This window comes from Aquila chrysaetos, chromosome 20 (genome assembly GCF_900496995.4).
Source record: "Aquila chrysaetos chrysaetos chromosome 20, bAquChr1.4, whole genome shotgun sequence".
Lineage (NCBI taxonomy): Eukaryota > Metazoa > Chordata > Aves > Accipitriformes > Accipitridae > Aquila > Aquila chrysaetos.
Genome location: NC_044023.1, coordinates 14,233,825 through 14,252,115, shown reverse-complemented (window position 1 = coordinate 14,252,115; position 18,291 = coordinate 14,233,825). Strand labels below are relative to the sequence as shown.

The following is an 18,291-nucleotide window of genomic DNA, read 5'->3' as shown; positions in this document are numbered from 1 at the left end:
GCTCCCACAGGGGCACCAGCCCTGCACAGGGGACAGGACCAGACCCCCGAGCCCCCAGGAACAGGGGAACCCCCCCCCCCCCCCCACCCCGCACCCCAAGGCTGAGTGGGGGAAGATAGTGACAGCGCAGGGACAGGGCTGAGATGCTGTGTTTATTGAGGCGATGCCGCAGGGCACCCCGGGGGGGTTGCGCCAAGGCACGGCGGCGCTGGGGGTACGCGGGGACCCCTGGGGAAGCGGCACCACGGCGGGGTGGCGGCAGCAGCGGGTCCCTCAGGCCTTGCCGGGGTCCTCCTTCAGCGTCACCGTCCGGTTGAACACCATCTGGGGAGAGGCAGAGGGTCAGCGCTGAGCCCCATGGCCCCACAGTGGGCAGGGGGAGCCCCACAGCCCCCTCCCCAGGGCTCACCTTCCCCTCCTCGCTGTCGGGATCCACGGAGAAGTAGCCCAGCCGCTCGAACTGGAATTTGTCGAAGGGCCGGGCGGAGAGGACGGAGCTGTCGACCAGGGCGTTGCGGACCACACGCAGGGAGTCCTGGCAGGGGGAGTCAGCTCAGCCGGCACCCCCACTCCCCTCCACAGCCCAGCTCCCCCCAGCCCCTCTGCCCCCTGGGCCATGGCAGGGCTCTGCCCAGGGAGGGGTAGGGGTCGCATAGAAGTGGGTGCAGGAGGTCCCCAGATCCCCCCAGGCCCGTAACCCCAGCTCCTGGTGCTACTCACAGGGTTGAGATCGCTCAGAAAGCCACCGGGCACCTCTGACGGGTCCTCGGGATTTTTGTGCAAAAACCTGCCATGAGACAGTCTCATCCCAAAGCTGCCAGGCAGGGGATGTGGTGCCCCATGGCAACTGTGGGGCAGCAGCTCGCAGGACCCCACAGCAGCATCTTCCCCACCAAGGAGCCAGGCAGACCCCAGCACAGCCTGCTGGTACACGGCCACACTGCCGCTCCAGCACCAGGGAGGTTGCGCCCGCGCCTCTGCGGGCGGCCGGCCGGCCGGGTACTCACAGTCGCTCGTAGAGCCGCACTTCACACACCAGCGGCTCCGACACCCAGTGGATGAAGGCTTTGGGCTTCTCCGCCACGTCTGACTTGGTGCAGGTCACCTCCAGCTCGATCACGCGCCCACTGGCGTCCTGGGCAAGAGGAGACAAGACGAGACGCCAGGCAGCAGTCAGGCAGCAGTCCCACCCCACAGGGCAGCCTTGGGGCCGAAGCACCAGCCCCCCAGCTCAGGGCAACCCTGCTCCCCACCACGCGAGGCACACAGCTAGCAAGGAGCTGCCACGCAGGCAGCCTGCACCCACACTGTGCCCACAGCGCCCAGCCCGAGATGACTATTGCTGCCCTTCCCTGGTGAGGCACGGCCATGTCCTGACATCCCATGGCCCAACCTCATGTCCCCAGTGCCCAGAGCCACCCACCTTGATGACGTTCTGTATAGCGATGACGTAGCCAGCGTGGCGCAGCCCCACCGGCTGCCCAGGGGCCAGGCGCTTGTAGCCCTTGTCCACCTCCTGTGAGAGAGTTCACGGCTGCATGAGGGGTCCCAGCACAGGCAGTGGCTCCCCCCTCAAGCACGTCTGTCTGTCCCCACAACTGCGTCCCCGCACCCACTCCTTCCATCCCAGGGATCAGGGTGCCCAGGGCTGTTCAAAGTCCCACGTTGCTGCTGGACGTTCCCCAGCACACAGGCCAAGCGTGAGCACTGTCAGTTGGACACGTCCCGGCCAGGCTGAGGGCAGCAGGCATTTCCCCAGTGCCAGTCAGAGCTGCTGGCATGTTTAGGAGTTGCAGTCGACTGTCTGACACCCGCCTGTGCCCCATGCAGCACCAGCACCACTGCCAGCACTGCCAGGCTCCCACTGCCCGAGCCGCAGCTCCTGGGAGCAAGGGCAGTATGGCCTGGTGGGGCCAGCTCACCTCCCTGAAATCTGTCTCCTCGATGTAGATGGTGGTCTGGAAGGGCACTTTGTGAAAACCCCGGCTCTCATCAGCTGGAAAGTTGGGCACAAGGACCTCGAGTGCCTGGGGAGAAGGAGGGGGTGAATACTGACCTTGGGGAACCCCACTCCCACCCCAGCCCACAGCAGTCTCACCTTTGGGGCAGGGAAGTTGGTGATGGTGACCTTGAGGGGCTCCAGGACGGCCATGGCGCGGGGCGCCTGCTCGTTCAGCACCTCCCGCGCACACGCCTCCAGCAGATGCGGCTCCATCGTTGCCTGGGCCACTGTGACACCGACCTATGGGACAGCCTGCCGTCACCATGCTGGCTGGGAGACATATCCACCTGCCCCATCCCATCCCGTCCCTGGCACCTACCCGGGCACAGAAGTTGTTGATGGCCTCAGGAGGGAAGCCTCGCCGGCGCAGGGCTGTCAGCGTGAAGAGCCGCGGGTCATCCCAGTCCCTGAGAAAATACCAGTGTGACAGCCAGGCGTGCCCCGGGCAAGACTCACCCTGGCTGCTGGCCCTGCTCCTACCTCACGGCACCTGTCTCCACCAGACGGATGATCTTCCTCTTGGAGACGACGGTGTAGAGCAGGTTCAGGCGCCCGTACTCCCACTGCACAGGGCAGTAGACATCCAGCGCGTTACACAGCCAGAAGTAGGAGGAGCGCCTGCAAGACAGGCACAGGCACAGCCCGGCTCAGCCTCACGCCCACCCACAGCCCCACGGACACACCGTCCCCCAGCACTTCAGCAGCCGCTGGGACGCGGCCAGCTGCTCCCCCACAGAGCTGCCCTGCCAGCTCCGGCTCAGCCCTGGGCCAGGCTGTGCACAGCACTCACCTGGCCTGGAACTCCTTTGTGCAGAGGGAGTGCGTGATGTGCTCGATGGAGTCGCAGAGGCAGTGTGTGTAGTCATACGTGGGGTAGATGCACCTGCAAGGCAGACGCAGTCAGCCCCGGGGCAGAGCCCGGTGCTGCTCCCCTCCCGACACCTCCCCACTCCCACGAGACGCAGGCCGACCCCCGCCACACGTGCCAGGATGCCGCAGGCCCTCCCTACCACTTGTCCCCGGTGCGATGGTGCGGAGTGAACTTGACACGGTAGGCGACGGGGTCCATCTTCCCGTCCTCCATCACCAGCTTCATCCGCAGCGTCGCCTCCCCCTCCCCAAACTTGCCCTTTCGCATGTCCTGCGGAGCAGGGGGAAGCTGTCAGCTGAGCCACGGACCCAGACCCCACGGGCACGCAGCACCTGCCCCCAGCCAGAAATACCTCAAAGAGCAGGAGGGACTCTTCCACGGGCCGGTCCCGCCACGGCGAGGGTGGTGGGTTGTGGCCCTTGATCTCCTCGACCTTCTGATGGCAGACGTACGCCTGGCCCCTACGGAGGGGAAACGCCATCACCAGATGTGAGTGGCCCGTGCCCTGGGTGAGGGGGAGCCCCGGCCACGGCACAGAACATCCACACCGCCCTGGCGCACCCATACCGCCCCGGCACGCTCACCTTCGGATGAGCTCCAGGGCCCAGGCGTAGAGCTGGTCAAAGTAATCTGATGCATGGGTCACTGCATAGGGCTGGTAGCCTGTGGGGATGGGGGAAACAGAGCAGGCTGGAGGCACCTCCAGGGCCCCGCAGCAGGACCTGCATGCAGGGACGTCCCCAGCAGCGCCCGGCCTGATCCTGCCCTCCCCAGCTCCAGCCGTACCCAGCCACTCCACCATCTCCCGGATGGCTGTGAAGTACTTCTCCTCCTCCTTCTCAGGGTTGGTGTCGTCGTAGCGCAGGAAGCACACGCCACCGTTGGCCTGGGGACAGGGGGACAGTGAGCAGCCGCTCCCTGAGGGACCGCAGGCCCAAGCCAGCAGCCAAGCAGTGGGGGGGAGAGCTGCCAGCGGGGCTTGGTGCTTCTCACCTTGGCATAGCCAAAGTTGAAGTTGATGGCCTTGGCGTGGCCGATGTGCAGGATCCCATTGGGCTCAGGAGGGAACCGTGTCCGCACCTGCAGGGAGGGGAAGGGGACACCTCTGTCCTTTGGCAGGAGACTCTCCCCCTCCTTGACAGCAGGGCACTGACATGAGCTCCCAACGATCCCACAGAGCCCCCCGTGCCACATGGGTGCTGCCTCTGGCTGTGTCCCCAGTGAGCTGCGTGTCCCCCCAGCCACCCTACCCAGCTAGCTGGAGCCTGGCACAGCAGTGCCGCCCTCGCAGGGAACCGCTGGGCTGGGGGACGCGGCCTCACCTGCCCACCCGTGATTGCCAGGTGCTGCTTCAGCAGAGCCATGGTGTTGGGTGTCACCACGTAGCCCTCCGTCTTGTAGTTCTCTCCTGCAGGCAGAGGATGCTCAGGGCTACAGCATCGCTCAAACCAAGCCAAGCCCAGCAGCCAGCGGGGAAGGACATGGTGCCAGACTGGTCCCCCACAGCATGGAGAGCTGAGGCCGGGGCACAGAGCCGGTGGAGCGGCCCTGCATGCGGCAGTGGCTCCTCACACTCACCGGGCTTGTGGAACTTGAGGGCTTCTCCCCGCAGCTGCTCCAGGAGCGACCGTGTCTCCGTGCCCACCTCACCTGCAGGGAGAAATGGGGCTGAGCAGGGGCCTGACCGCAGCTCCCAGGGCCCAGCTCAGAGGCAGGTCCCTGCCAGGAACCAAAGGGCTGGGGAAGCTGCCCACAGGAGTACAGTCTCTTACCATTCTCCACTACAGCTGCCTTCTGCTTCTCCACCGGGGCCGGCCGGGTCTTTGCAGCCTGCAGGGACCAGCACAGCATCCTGAGTGCCCAGCCCTGGCACACACCTCTCCCTCCTGGCCCAGCCTGCTGCCCCCAGCACTCCCTCAGACCCGTGCCCATGGTGACAGCTGGGCCCAGAGCAGCTATTTGGGATCCTGCCTGGACACTCAGCAGGGAAATACCATCCCAGTTCCCAGCCTCCCCCTTCTCCTCACCTTTGGCTTCTTTTCCAGGTCAGCTTCTGTCTTTGGGCCCAGCAAATGCAGCACCTGGAAAAGAGAGACACAGACAGGAGTAGAAAAGGCTCCTGGTGCCCCAAGGCCTGCAGGTGGCCCTGTCCAGCTGTCACCCCCCTCACCCCAACTACACCTACCCAGGGCAGGCTGTCCCCGGCACTGGACCCTCCCACGGGACAGGCCAGCAGGTCCCACACCGGGCACGGCACCGACAGGGGACACAACCCCAAGCAGCGCCCAACCCCCTGCCCTCGCACCCACCTGCAGGTCCACCTCGTTCTTGATGGTCTTCCCGTCCGCCCACCGCAGCCGGCTCCGCGCCTCCCCTGCGGACAGGGCACCCCATGGGCGGGGGGCACGGCTCAGCCCCTGGGGGGGGGGCTTCAGCCAGGGCCGCTGAGGCAGGACGCCGCAGCCAGCGGGCCGGAGGAGCTGGGGCCGGGGCAGCCCGCGACGAAGGGCTGGCTCTCAGGATGCAGGGGAGGAGGGGGGCCGGGCAGGGGCTGCCCCCGTGTCCCACACTCACCCATCAGCAGCCCCATGTTGAAGTGGTAGCGCTCCGCCAGCAGCTCTGCTCGGTGCTCGCCGATCACAGCCTCCACCTGGGCAGCGGGACAGGGACACGGGGGTGAGCGAGGCAGGCGGGGAAGCGTGACGCCAGGGGCTGCCAGCCCAGCCCGTCCCGTCCAGCGTCCCCCACGCCGTTCCCGGGGGGCTGGCAGGGCCGAGGCCCCACTCACCGCCTCCTCGATCTGCTCGGGGGTGACGCACACTCCCACGCCGCAGGCCCGCTCGAAGTCCGCCACGTCCAGGGGCTCCAGGGGGTGGCTCCTCACGTACTCCAGGGCGGCTGGGGACAGAGCAGGGTTGGGGGGGGGATGAGGAGCGGGGCCCTCCCCTCCCCGCCGGGGCCGGAGGGTGGGTCCCGGTGCCGCGCGGTACCGCTGAGCTGCAGGTCGGTGAGGATCTCCCTGCGGGCGATGTAACCGACGAGGAAGCCGAGGTGCTTCGGGTCCCTGAGGCGGGTGGCCGCGTTGTACAACAGCGTCCCGGTGGCTTTGTCCAGGGCCGGCCCCAGCGCGCTCCGAGCCTGCCGCCGTCCCGGGGAAGCGTCAGGGCCGGGCGGGGGCTGAGCCCCGGCGAACCGGCGGCCCTGGGGCGGGGGGGGGGGAAGGGGGGGGTAGTGCCAAGGGCCGAGGCCGCTCGGCGGGGCCGGGGGAGGTGGGGGGATCCGGGGGTGACGCCGCCACACCGGGGACCCAGGAACCGGGAGACCGGGGTGGGGGCCCGCGGCGGGCGCACCTGCAGCACGGCCCGGCGGAGCAGCGCGCTGAGCGCCCCGTTGCGCAGCGTCTCGCGCGCTTTGGCCTCGCTGAGGCCGATGCCGGTAAAAAGCCCCAGCGCTTCCTCCGCCTCCTCCGCCGCCATGGCCCCCACCGCCGCCATGCTGCTGCTGCTGCTGCCGCCGCCGCCGCCGCCACCGCCCGCCCGGGGGACGGGGCCACGCCCAGCCAATCGGAGCGGGGAAGGCGTGTCGCCGACACAGGTCGAGCCAATCGACAGTGAGAGAGACCCGCCTCGGCCAATAGGACGGGGGAGCTCGGCGCCGGCTCCGCGAATAGGCGCGGAGCGGGCGGGGCCAAGCGGACCGCCGGTTGCATCATTTAAAGAGACCGGCGGCGGCGGCGGCCACGTGGGGGGCGTGGCTGGAGGCGGGGCCGGGGGGGCCTTCCCCGCCCCGCCCCTCCGGTCGCCCACCGCCCCGCGGCCCTTTGTCCTCGCCCGGCCGCCGTAGCCCGCCCCGACCGGCACCCGTGTCCCGCCGTGAGCCCGGCGGCTCCCGCAGCCCCGGCGGCACTCTCGCCCCTCCCGTGTCCCCACCTCCCCCAGCGGCCCCGAGGACGGTCCCCGGGACGGGCCCGGGGGGACACACGTACCCAAGGGCCCGTACGGGGGGGTCTCGCGGCGGCTGCTCCAGCCCGGTGCGGGCGGGGCCGCCGCTGTCCCCGCCGCTGCACCGACCACATACCCCCGGTTCCCCCAGACCGGTGTCCCCGGCAGCTGCCCCAGCCCCCCAGTCCAATGTCCGGTGTGTGCGGGAACCGGCTAGCCCGGTGTCCCCCGGCCCCCCCAGCCCAGTGTTCTCCCACTTCCCTACCCCCCCTGTGTCCTCCCAGCCCCATATACCCCTCAGCCCGGTGTCCCCCCAGTTTCTCCAGCCCGGTGTCCTCCTGCTCCCCCAGCCCGTTGTTCCCCCCCCCAGCTCGGTGTCCCCCCAGCTCACCCAGCCTGGTGTGTCCCCCCAGCCCAGTATCCCCCCTCAGCCCCGTCCTCCCCCCCAGCCCAGTGTCTCCCAGCCCCCCCAAGCCCACTCCCACCCCAGCCCCAGCAGCAGCAGCAGACCGGAGAGGTTGGGGAAGGGGGTTTATTGGCAACACCCGGCGGGAGAAGGCACCGACAGGTCCTGCCAGCCGGAGCCGACCCATGTCCGACGCAGCGCCGGTGTCCCCAGGGATCCCACACCACCGAGGGGACAGAGCCAGTGCCCGGCACCGGGACGGACCTACAGTTACAGCTCCATCCCCGTGCTGGGCTCCGGCTCCGTCCCCTCAGTGGCTGCTTGCTCCCTGCCTGCAGCTGGCAGAGGCTTCAAGCTATAGCGGGCACTGATGTTGGTACCCGAGACGCTGCGGTACTCGCCCATCTCCGTACGAACGGCTTCGTTCTGGGTGATGGTGAGCAGGACCGGGACGGAGAGCGTCACCTCCTTCCGCAAGACCTGGATGCTGAGCGCCGTGCGTGGGGGGATCTTAGCCGGCAGCTGCACCTCCACGCGTTCCCGGCGGGTGCTGGATTCGCTGCGCCCTTTCTGCACCGTAAAGATGTTGGAGGCTTCCACGGTCAGCGTGAAGGAGAGCCCGGCTTTGAGGCTGGTGGCGTTGCTGAAGTGGAAGCTCTGCCAGAGCGTGGTGCCGTACTCCCGGCTGCTGCTGGCCGCCAGTGCCTGCTCTGACTCCGTCTCGTTCACCCCTTCGATCTCATCCACCAGCACCTCCCGCTCTGCCTCCACCCGCTTCTGCTCCCAGAGGAGACGCGCCGAGACCAGGGGCCGCCCTGGCCGCAGCGGGCGCAGGTGGGACAGCCGAGCCTGGAAGTTCAGCTCCAGTTTGTAGTCGGCGAGACGCTCGCCGGGCCATGCCAGGCAGTGCCAACCACCACGACCGGGGTGCTGGTAGAGCAGCCAGACCCCTCGCTGTACTACGTGAGAGGCCACCCGGTCATTGAAGTATCCGTACGCCAAGTTGGTCTCCTCCGTCACCACCTTGCAGGTGCCTTGGAAGTTGGGGTGCTCGTAGAGGGTGATCTGGGGGTCCCCCAGGTCATGGTGCACGAGACGCAGCGCCGAGAAGCTGTTGGGCCGCCCCACGGAGGGGTACTCGCCCTCCTCAAAGGCGTGCGGCTCCCCTTCGTACTTGGGGTCCGTGTAGGCGATCCAGGGCTGCCCCACTACCTTCAGGGAGGCGATGCAGTCCCCAAAATCCAGCTCGTGCAGGTCGGGCACGTCGCAGGTGAACTCCCGGCTCAGCCCCTCAAAGTTGGCACGCTCGTACACCGTGATCCGGTTCATGGTGTTGCGGGCGCCTGCCCGTGCGAGGGCACGACGCACGTCAAGTCACCTCGCGTGGGGTCGCGTGGGCGCTACGGGAAACCCGTGGGGAAAGCCTGGCCAGCCAAGGGGACCCCTGGTACCCCCTTATCCCCTGTCCTCTGCCTCTCCTTTGCCCACCTCCGCACGGTCCCTGCGCTCTCACCGTCTGTGCCGGCGGTGCCCCGACACCAGCCCGCAGCCGTGCCTTTTACAAGGGGTTGGTGGGGCCGGGGCGTGCTGTGGCATGAAGCAAAGGTGATGACGGTGCTCGCCCCCGCACGCAGCCCCGGCCCCGCTCTGGCGGCAGGGAGCCAGCCAGGCCCCGCACGGCAGCCGGCGCACCGGAGTGCCAGCCGACCCTGCAGACCAGCCCTGCCGGAAAGTCCTGCTGCACCCTGGGCACACGGCGCTCCAACGGTAACGAGTCACCGCCAATTATCACCGATGCTTCCGCCCTGCCCGCGCTAATTACGGTGTGCGTTGCCGGTGGGGCAGGAACTGCCGGCTCGACCCGGCGGGGTGAGAGGGTATCATGGTGGGGTGAGCTGGCGCCCCGAGACAAGCCCCTCCGGCACCCCGGTGCCCTGGGGCACAGGACACAACCCCCCTGGCATGGCACTGCTGCCCCAGCCCTGCGCCTGAGGATGGCCGGGGCAAGTGGTGGCACTTCTCCCCCCTTGTCCCTCCACAGGCAGGATGGTCACGGACCACCCGGGGTGGCCACGGTGCTGCTGGAGGGTGATGGGTGCCAGTGCTGGGCACGGTGGGACGCCGATGCCCAGCCAGGGCACAGGGACAGTTGGCAGCCACCCTGAGCACGGCGTGCCGGGGGCTTCTTCAGGGCACCGCACGGGTCCCCATGGCACGGACTGGAGCTGGCCTGCCCAGGAGCTGCCGGTGCAGGGCACAGGGCACGTGCACCCCCCGGCTGGCACCGGGCTCAGAAGGCTTGAGGGGTCTGGGGCAGGTTGAGCCTCCGGCTTCTCCCGGTGCCATGCCTGGGCCCAGGGGCTGCCTCATCCCCTCGTCCCTGCAGCCCTCCCCAGCTCAGGACCGTCCCTGCGGAGCAGAACGGAGAGTACCAAAGGTGACGTGAGCAGCTGCCGGTGGGATATGGCTGGATCTTGATGCAGCCCCCGCTCTTGGCTGGGGTCAGCCAGGACCCCCAAAGCCTCTGGGCTGAAATCTGCCCCTTGGGGCCAGCGTGGGGCCGGGAAGCGGGGCCAGCCCCAGCTGTGTGGGGTGCCCCAGGCCCACAGGGGAACCGAGGTGCGGTACAGCCTGCAGGCACCCACATCCTGCGGTGGAGGAGGACGGAGACCCTGCTGCTCCGGCAGCCTGTCCCCCCACCCTGAGTCACCCCAAGAGAGGAACCCAGGTGTCCCCACATCCCTGAGCCCTGTTTCCCGCAAAACCCTGTCTCCCACAAGCAGGTGCCGCCCCACATCTCGCCCCCCCCCCCCCCAGCTGCCCCCGTGCCAACGCCCCCCTTCCCCTGCCTGCAGTGTCGGGGCTGCCAGGGTCTCCCAGTTTATTGCCAGATGTCGGGGCGGTCGGGGTTACACCAGACAAACGCTACAGGAAGCGGTTAGTGAGCGGGGGGGCCGCGGGGGCCGCGGGTGGGGGGCCGGGGAAGGGCTGTCCCGCTCGCTCCCCCGGCCCGCAGCCTCCCCGCCGGCCCCCCGGGCTGCCACGCTCCCCCGCGCCGGGGACCCCTCCCGCTCCCCGCGGCCGCCCCGGCCCTGCGGCCCCCCAGCAACCCCCCACCTCGCTGTCGTGCACCCCCTCTGCGGCGAGGCCGGCGGGCCGGGGCGACACGGGGGGGGGGGGGGGGGGCGTGGGGCAGCGTGGGTGGGAGGAGGTGCTGGCATTATTGCTATGGCGGGCGGGAGCAGCGCGACCCTCCCCATGCTCAGATCACAGTCTCGAAGAGCGTCGCCTTCTCCTTGGGGGGCTCCGGGGCCAGCAGCTTGGCTTCTGCCTCGGGCGTCAGGTACTCCAGGTGGTGGTGGCCCCAGATCGGAGTGGTCAGGAGCTGCCAGCGCTGCGGGGATGCCGTGTCAGCAACCGGGGACGGCAGCACCGGGGACTGCCTCGAGCTGGCACGGTGCATCCCGCCGGTGCACGGGAATGGGACCAAGGTGGGGACAGGGGTGGGATTTGGATGGGGACGGGGATGGAGACTGGGACAGGGAAGGGATTGAAATGGGACTGAGAGAGGGATAGCACGGGGGCAGGGATGGGACCGAGACGGTGACGGGATTAAGACAGCAATGTCAGCAAGCATGGAATTTGGGTGAGGTTGGGAGTGAGACAGTGATGGGGACAGGGATGGGATTCGGATGGGAGTGAGAGGGATGGGGACAGGAATGGGACTTGGATGGGGATGGGGGTGAGACTAGGATGGGGAAGGGATTTGAAATGGGATTGAGAGAGGGATGGGGACAGGAATGGGACTTGGATGGGGATGGGGGGGTGAGACTAGGATGGGGAAGGGATTTGAAGTAGGATTGAGAGGGATAGGGATTGCATGGGGACTGGGACGAGATGGGGATGGGATTGAGACAGTGATGGGGACAGGGACAGGATTTGGCTGGGGATGGGACTAAGATGGCAATGTGGACAGTGCTGGGACTTGAACGGGGATGGGACTGAGAGGGGGATAAGGACAAGGATAGCTGAGACACGTTGGGGACAGAGGCAGGAGGGCGCCCGCCACGCCGCCCTCACCTCGCGCAAGGAGCCTTTGCAGCGCAGGAGCTTGTAGAGGACGGTGCAGGGGATGCAGAGCATGGAGGAGAGTGCCAGGACCCAGCCGATGGCATCCCCCCACCACGGGTACACGTACGTCTTGTTGTAGGTCAGCGGCTTGTAGTTCACCACATGGAACACAAAGATGCCCTGGGTGGAGAGAGGGGGGTGAGGTCCCACGGGGCAGGGGGCCGGCTGCCCCAGACCCCTCACGCATGTCACCCCGCAGCCCCGACACGCGCGTTGCCTCACGGCCCCGACACGCGTGTTCACCCCACGACCCAGACACGCGTGTCACCCTGTGGCCCCGACAGCCACATCGCCCCACGGCCCGACACGCGTGTCGCCTCACGGCCTGACACGCGTGTCGCCCCACGGCTCCGACACGCGTGTCGCCCCGTGGCTGCCGTGCCCAAAGCAGCCGCCTGGGGGAGCCCGGTGCCCGTGGCGCAGGGCCGGGGCAGCGGGCACATGCACGCACACGCGAGCACACGCGTGTCCCTGCGTGGGGCGGCCCCGCTTACCACGCAGACCAGCGGCGTCACCACGGCCCAGCACCACTTCATGAAGGGCAGGGGCCGGTAGCCGATCATGCGGGCCACGTCGTCCATGAAGCGGTCAGCGCCTGAGGGGAGAAGGGCGTCAGCCGGGCCCCACGGGGCACCCGTGTCCCCTTGCGTCCCCCCGCACCGCGTCCCCCTGGCCTCACCGTAGACCCAGGCAATGACCACACACTCCCAGAAAGCCTGCCACAGCAGCGTGATCCCGCTGGCCGAGTAGTTGTCAAAGAGCTGGAACACGTACATGCCGCCCTGCCGGGACGGCACCGTGCGTCACCGGGGCTGTGCCGGCTGCCCCGCGCTGGCACGGGCGCCTCCACACCGGCACGGGCGCAACCTTGCCGGCACCGGTGCCCCACCTGGCACAGACACCCTGCATGCCACGGGCACCCTGCGCCGCCGCAGCACCCCCGCCACGACGGGCACCCGCCGTGGCCACGGGCACCCCCCTTCCCCGCTGCCGTGGGTGCAGCAGCCCCAGGGAGCTCCCACCCCACGGCTGGGACCCCGTGGGAGGTGACGTCCCGGGGGGCAGCCGCAGGTGCCCAGCGTGGGGCCAGCTGGCCGGTGTCCCTGCCGCGTCCCCCACCTGCGTGACCATGGAGAGGTCGATGAGGCAGCAGACGAGGCAGCAGAGCGCAGCGGTGAGCTCACGGCGCAGCGAGCCGGCCCCCGGCTGGGGGAACAGGTCCAGGATGCCCGTGATGAAACCCTCCACGCCGACAAACTGCGGCAGAGAGCGGGGCTCAGCGGGGACGTGCCACCCCGTCCCCTCCCCGTCTCCGTCCCCCTGCCCGCCGCTGCACCTGGCTGTCCAGCCCCAGCACGAGGAGCATGAAGAAGAAGAGCGTGGCCCAGAGCGGGGACAAGGGCATCAGCGTCACGGCTTTGGGGTAGGCGATGAAAGCCAGCCCAGGGCCTGCGGGAGAACGGGGTCAGCAGTGCCACCCCGGGGGGGGGGGGGGAACGACACAGGGGACACGGTGCCAGTGGGCACCCACTGCCCGGCACTCACCGGACTCAGCCACCTTGGAGATGTCCACGCCTTGCTCGGAGGCCATGAAGCCCAGCACGGAGAAGACGACGAAGCCGGCAAAGAAGCTGGTGGAGCTGTTGATCACGGCCAGGATGTAGGCATCCCTGCGGGCAGAGCGGGTCAAGGGGGTGCCGGAGGGACACCGGGACACACGCCGGGGGAACGCCCTGCAGCCGGCACAGCCCTACCTGTAGCAGTTATTGTGGAAGCGGTTGTAGCTGCCCAGCGCGGTCAGGGCGCCCAGCCCGATGGCGTAGGAGAAGAAGATCTGGGTGCCGGCGTCGATCCAGACCTGGGGCGCGAAGGAGGGCGTCGGGGGGCGGGGAGGGTGCCGGGGGGGTGCCCAGCACCCAGCACCCAGCACCCAGCACCCGCTGCCCTCACCTGCGCCTCGGCCAGCTTGGACCAGTCGGGTTTCAGGTAGTAGACGATGCCGCCCAGCGCCCCGGGCAGCGTCACTCCGTGGACCAGCAGCAGGATGAGGACCACGTAGGGGAAGAGTGCCGTGAAGTAGACAATCTGCAGAGGAGTAGGTGCCGGTGAGACCCCCTGGGCTGGGGCTCTCCATTGTGTGCCGCAGGTGTCCCAGCAGGACCAGGGCTCGGGGACGTCCCCGGCAGCTGGTGGCATCTCCCAGACAGATGTGGGACAGGGGGTCTTGCACCTCTGTGGGCTGCGGCACAAGAGAGCAGGAGCCGGCAGTGCCGTGTGCCGCAGTCCCGTCCCCACGTGTTGGTGGCCCCGACGCGTTCCCCCCCACCGCCAGCGTCACCTTCCCGGTCGACTTGACGCCCTTCCAGATGCAGAAGTAGACAATGACCCAGGTGGTGACCAAGCAGAGGATCATCTGCCAGTTCATCTCCCCCGGCTCGCTGAGGTCCCCCGAGAGCCGCAGCACCTTGTTCCTGCAGAGCGGGGCCGTGCTGAGCGCCGGCACGACCCCCTCGGCCCCAGGCGAGACCCCCTCGGTCCCCACACTCACTCCCAAAACTCAATGACGGGCGAGCGCTTGTTGGCCAGGTCGGCGCAGCTGAGGTTGAAGGGCCCAGTGCCGGCGCTGGCGTTGGCGCTGCCATTGCGGCAGAGCTCGAGGTGGAAGAGCTCGGCGCACTGCTCGGTGTTCCAAGCGTGGCCGCAGGTGGCCCAGGGCAGGGTGTCCGTCAGCGAGTGCACCAGGTAGAAGAGACCCCACACCAGGATCATGATGTAGTAGGAGTTGCAGAAGAAGACGATCACCATGGAGGCCAGGCCCAGACCTGCGGCACGAGGAGATCAGAGCCCGCGGGCACCCACGGACACCCGGCAGCCCGATGGGGTGGGGTGGGGCGGGACGGGGGGTTGCTGGCAGGGACGGGGCAGGACACGGGGTGCTGGCGGGGATGCCGGGAGCCGGCAGCCCAGGGTAGGACAGGGGGGAGCCGGTGGGGACAGGACAGGGGGGAGCTGGCAGCCCCGGGCAGGACGGGTTGGGGACAGCCGGCAGCATGGCACAGGACAGCGGGGAGCAGGTGGGGCGCAGCACGGGGAAGCCGTCAGGACGCTGCTGAGACGGGGATCCGGCCGCCCCCGGGGAAGCCGGCAGGGAAGCCGGCGGCAGCACGTAGGCAGGGAGACACAGGGGCAGGCAGGGCCGGGCAGGGCAGCGCAGGGTGCCACGGGGCACGGGCGCAGGCAGCTGCCGCCCTTGGCCGGGGTGCAGGGTAGCAGCGGGACGCGGGCAAGGTGCATGGAAGCGGCAGGGCGTGGGCAGGGTGCCGCCAGCCCTGGCAGGCTGCAGGCAGCCGGTGCCCCAGGCAGGGTGCCGGCAGGGTGCTGCCAGCCCCGCGCAGGGTGCCGGGGCGGGGGGGGGGGCCCCCGGGCAGGGCGCAGGGCGCTGGGGGGGCCCCCGGGCAGGGTGCAGGGTGGCGGGGGCCACGGGTAGGGTGCAAAAGGCCACGGGCAGGGCGCGGCGTTACCCTTGAAGAGGGGGGCGATGTTCCAGGCGGCGATGCCCCCCTGCTTCATGAACTGCCCCAGGGCCACCTCCAGGAAGAAGACGGGGATGCCGCCCACGAAGACGATGAGCAGGTAGGGGATGAGGAAGACGCCTGGGGCCGGGGGGGGGGACACGGGGCCGGCTCAGCCGCCGCCGCCCCCCCCGGCCCCCCCCGGGCCCCCCCTTCCCTCCCCGCGCCGCCCGCCCGGGCCGCAGCGAATGGCGAAGGCGCCTCCGCGCCCTCCCCTCGCCGCGCCGCCGATGTAGGTCAGGGCGGGCAGGTGGCGGGGGGCTCCCCACGGACCCCCACCCCGGGGGGTGACACCGGACACCCGTGGGGTGGCCCACGAGCCCCGCGGTCGGCCCCTCGCCCCGGGGAGCTGCCGGGTGGGCCGGCCCACCGCGGGGTGACCCCCTGCGCGCGCTACGGGGTGGAAAGCAGCGGAGCGCTCCCACGCGCCGTGGGGTGCCCCCCCCCCCCACGCCGCGGGGCACTTCCCCCGCTCCGTGGGACGGGCGCGGGGGCTCACCTCCGCCGTTCTTGTAGCACAGGTAGGGGAAGCGCCAGACGTTGCCCAGCCCCACGGCGAAACCCACGCAGGACATGATGAAATCCATCTGCCGGGTCCAGGTCTCCCGCTCGGGGGCGGCCGCTTTCGGGGGGCCGGGGGGTCCCACCAGCGGTGCCGTCACCGCCCGCTCCTCGCCCGCCGCGGGGGGCTCCGCGCCCTCCGCCTCCCCGCGGCCCTCTGCCGAGACAGGGGGGGGCCCACGCTGCCGTCACGCGCGCCCGTGGGAGCGCGGAGTGGGGGGGGTGGGGGGCGCGGGGGGACCGAAGGTCCCCCCGCGCCCCCCCACCCCCCCACTCCGCGCCCCTCTCCGCGCGTGGGGGCGTGACGTCAGATGTCAGGCCGGCGCGTGACGTCACAATGCAGAGCGGTGACTCACCCCGCGGCGGCGGGAGGGGGCGCGCCGCGGTCGCGCGTGGCCGTGGGCCGCCCGCCCCCCCCCCCCCCCCATCCCCAACCTCATCCCTCCCCAGCGCTCCCCGCTTACCGGAGCCCGCGGGGGCAGCGGCGGCGGCGGCGGCGTCGTCGCGTCGCGGGGCGGCGGGCGGCTGCGGGGCGGCCGTGTCGGCGGGGACGGGGGGCATGTCGCGGGGGGCCGGGGAGCGGGGGCGGGTCGGGGGCGGCTCCGTGGCCGTGGGAGGGGGGGGGTGGGGGCTCAGAAGCAATCCACGAAGCACTTGAAGGTGAGTCGGAAGAACCTCATTGAGGGCGGCGGGGCGCGGCGGGGCGGGCCGGGCCGGGCGGGCGGCTCAGAGCCGGGCTGCGGGGCCGGCGCCGCGCGGCCGCTCCGGGGCTCTCTGCGCCGCGGCACCGGGCGGCGGCGGAGGCAGAGACCGGCCGCGCCGCCCCCCGAGCCCCATTGGACGCGCCGCCCGCCCGCGGCTTGACGGGACTTGCAGTCCCGCCGCACCGGCACCGGCACCGGGGCGAGGCGGGGGTAGCGGGGCAGAGGGCGCGCCGCGGGGCACCGGGCAACGGGGCGTTCCGGGGCACACCGGGCGCTAGGGACATCGGGGGACGGGGCGCGCTCCGGGACACACCGGGCGCTAGAGCACCGGGACTTGCAGTCCCGCCACGACAAGCCGGCACCGTGGGACACCGGGCGAATCGGCACCGGGACTCGCAGTCCTGGCGCACCGGGGGACACCAGGCACTAGGGCACCGGGGACTTGCAGTCCCGCCACGCTAGCACCGGGGCACACCAGGCACTACAGCGGTGGGACCATACTGGGCGCAGCCAGTAGCAGAGCACACGGAGAGGCAGCGGGCACCGGGGCGCACCAGGGGCATCCAGGCAACCGAGGCGCATAGGGGGACACTGGGTGTCCCCCCGCTGCTGCAGGTTGCACCGAGAAACACCCAGCACTGAGGGACATCAGGGGACGGCGAACACCAAGTCACACCAGAGGACACCAGGGGCACCCTGCGGGCAGCAGAGCCCAGCGGGGACAGCAAGCTGCAGGGTGCAGAGTGCCAGGGGGTCTGGGGCAGGGGGTGGGGGGGCAGTAGCCTGCAAGGAGCACTGGGGACACCAGGGCACACGGAGCTGTAGGGTGCACTGGGTACCACAGCACACCAGGGGGCACGGGGCATGAGGGCACCCGTGGCAGCAGGGTGCCGGGGGTCCCAACAGCACACTGGGGGACACGGTGGCCTGGGGAGGCTCACCAGGCACCAGAGGGTCCCAGGGGACAGCAGGCAGCGGAAGCGAGTGGAGTTCAGCGAGTTTAATGAGCGCAGGACAAACCCTGACCCCCCCCAGTCCCCCCACCCCCCGGCGCCCGGCCCGGCCCGCACCCCCCGGGGCAGGCGCTCCGCGATGCCCTAGTCGACTTCTTCCATGCTGCTGTAGGAGGGGGCCGGGCGCTCGGTAGGGCTGGTGAAGCGCTCGGGGAGGCCTTCCGCAGCCAGCGCCGGGGCTCCTTCGGGGGCCAGGCCGGATCCGAACGGCACCGGGGGCAATCCCTGCAAGCAGAAGGCGGGTATGAGAGAGGGAGACCAGGGGTGTGAGAGGGAGACCGGCACCCTGCCCACCCATCTTCTCCCTCCCTGCTCCCGGGGACCATGGGGTGCCAGGGGAGACGGGGCCCCTTGGGGTAGGGGCCCCAGGCAGCATGTGCGGCCCCGCAGCCCGGAGAGCAGCAGCTGGTGCCAGCCCCCAGCACCAGGGCAGGGGGAAGGCAGCGTGCCCAGGGTCCCCAGCGGCAGCCCCCACCTGCCTGCCAGAGAAGAGCCAGGCTGCAGCATGCTCAGCCCGGCCCCGGCGCTGCCGCCTCTCCCGAGCCCGGCACTCGTGCCTCCGGGGCTGCCGCGGCCAGGGCCGGTCTGAGCAGAGCCCTGCGCCGGGGCACGGGCACCTGGCCAGTCCGGGCGGCAGCGACGAGCCACGGGGCAGGCTGCCAGCGCTTGCCTGGTTCTGAGGAGCAGCGCAGGACCAGAGGGGATTTCCAGGGCCGAGAGCACCTAGCCCGGGCCTTGCTGCTGGCCACCCACCTCCAGGGAAGGCGGGCGGGCAGGTGCAGGCAGCGACTTGTGGGCCCCAACCCCAGGGCGCCAGTGCCAGCCGGAGCAGAGGTCACCCCACCGGCGCCGGGCACTGACTCAGCCCCACGAGGCCAGCGCCGTGGGCGAGCGGGGGAAGCCATGGAGGCCCAGGGCTGCAGACAATGAGGCGACTGTTCCAGGATGGGCACCTCATGACCACGGCACGGCCCTGCCGGGCCCCCCGGCTGCGACCCGCTTGGCGGGGAGGACACAACAGCACACGTGCAAGAGGGGTGCGGAACCGAAATGGGGGGGAGCTCTGGGCTCCCCGCTGTCCGGCTCAAGC

The 18,291-nt window shown here is 70.2% G+C and overlaps 3 protein-coding genes across 5 annotated transcripts; all 3 read right to left on the bottom strand.

The window, feature by feature from the left end:
* Positions 1-139: 139 nt before the first annotated feature.
* Positions 140-6,395, bottom strand: QARS1 (glutaminyl-tRNA synthetase 1). Its single transcript, XM_029996295.2, has 24 exons — positions 6,224-6,395; positions 5,864-6,011; positions 5,662-5,771; positions 5,448-5,523; positions 5,183-5,247; positions 4,901-4,954; positions 4,646-4,703; positions 4,452-4,523; positions 4,196-4,281; positions 3,867-3,953; positions 3,660-3,759; positions 3,458-3,536; positions 3,226-3,334; positions 3,013-3,143; positions 2,793-2,885; positions 2,483-2,620; positions 2,322-2,409; positions 2,099-2,242; positions 1,923-2,027; positions 1,424-1,516; positions 1,008-1,135; positions 721-787; positions 410-535; positions 140-324 (listed from the first exon to the last, which is right to left on the bottom strand). The coding sequence occupies exons 1-24, from the start codon at positions 6,365-6,367 to the stop codon at positions 274-276; spliced, it is 2,352 nt and encodes a 783-aa protein (XP_029852155.1). The 5' UTR covers positions 6,368-6,395; the 3' UTR covers positions 140-273.
* Positions 6,396-7,332: 937 nt separating this feature from the next.
* LOC115333334 (epidermal differentiation-specific protein-like) lies at positions 7,333-10,033 on the bottom strand. Of its 2 annotated transcripts, XM_029996179.2 has the most exons (2): positions 7,520-10,033; positions 7,333-7,489 (listed from the first exon to the last, which is right to left on the bottom strand). In XM_029996179.2, exons 1-2 carry the CDS (start codon positions 8,547-8,549, stop codon positions 7,485-7,487), a joined length of 1,035 nt encoding a protein of 344 aa, XP_029852039.1. In that variant the 5' UTR covers positions 8,550-10,033; the 3' UTR covers positions 7,333-7,484. The 2 variants fall into 2 exon arrangements, with proteins under 2 accessions (XP_029852039.1, XP_040974739.1); XM_041118805.1 differs by having other exon boundaries at positions 7,333-10,032.
* A 51-nt stretch (positions 10,034-10,084) lies between these two features.
* Positions 10,085-16,262, bottom strand: SLC6A8 (solute carrier family 6 member 8). Of its 2 annotated transcripts, XM_029996178.1 has the most exons (14): positions 15,949-16,261; positions 15,423-15,641; positions 14,873-15,004; positions 13,900-14,173; positions 13,690-13,822; positions 13,302-13,436; positions 13,106-13,209; positions 12,897-13,021; positions 12,688-12,800; positions 12,471-12,608; positions 12,031-12,133; positions 11,846-11,946; positions 11,301-11,471; positions 10,085-10,614 (listed from the first exon to the last, which is right to left on the bottom strand). In XM_029996178.1, the coding sequence occupies exons 1-14, from the start codon at positions 16,043-16,045 to the stop codon at positions 10,483-10,485; spliced, it is 1,977 nt and encodes a 658-aa protein (XP_029852038.1). In that variant the 5' UTR covers positions 16,046-16,261; the 3' UTR covers positions 10,085-10,482. The 2 variants fall into 2 exon arrangements, with proteins under 2 accessions (XP_029852038.1, XP_040974738.1); XM_041118804.1 differs by lacking the exon at positions 14,873-15,004 and having other exon boundaries at positions 15,949-16,262.
* Between the last annotated feature and the right edge of the window lie 2,029 nt (positions 16,263-18,291).

Coding starts and splice junctions, on each gene's coding strand:
- QARS1 (XM_029996295.2), bottom strand. CDS start 6,367: ATGGCGGCGGTGGGGGCCATGGCGGCGGAGGAGGCGGAGGAAGCGCTG. Junction 5,772..5,863: donor CACCGACCTGCAGCTCAGCG/GTACCGCGCGGC, acceptor CTCTGTCCCCAG/CCGCCCTGGAGTACGTGAGG. Junction 2,886..3,012: donor CATCGCACCGGGGACAAGTG/GTAGGGAGGGCC, acceptor TCTGCCTTGCAG/GTGCATCTACCCCACGTATG.
- LOC115333334 (XM_041118805.1), bottom strand. CDS start 8,549: ATGAACCGGATCACGGTGTACGAGCGTGCCAACTTTGAGGGGCTGAGC.
- SLC6A8 (XM_029996178.1), bottom strand. CDS start 16,045: ATGCCCCCCGTCCCCGCCGACACGGCCGCCCCGCAGCCGCCCGCCGCC. Junction 13,437..13,689: donor GCGTCAAGTCGACCGGGAAG/GTGACGCTGGCG, acceptor ACTCCTCTGCAG/ATTGTCTACTTCACGGCACT. Junction 12,801..12,896: donor CTCCAAGGTGGCTGAGTCCG/GTGAGTGCCGGG, acceptor GTTCTCCCGCAG/GCCCTGGGCTGGCTTTCATC.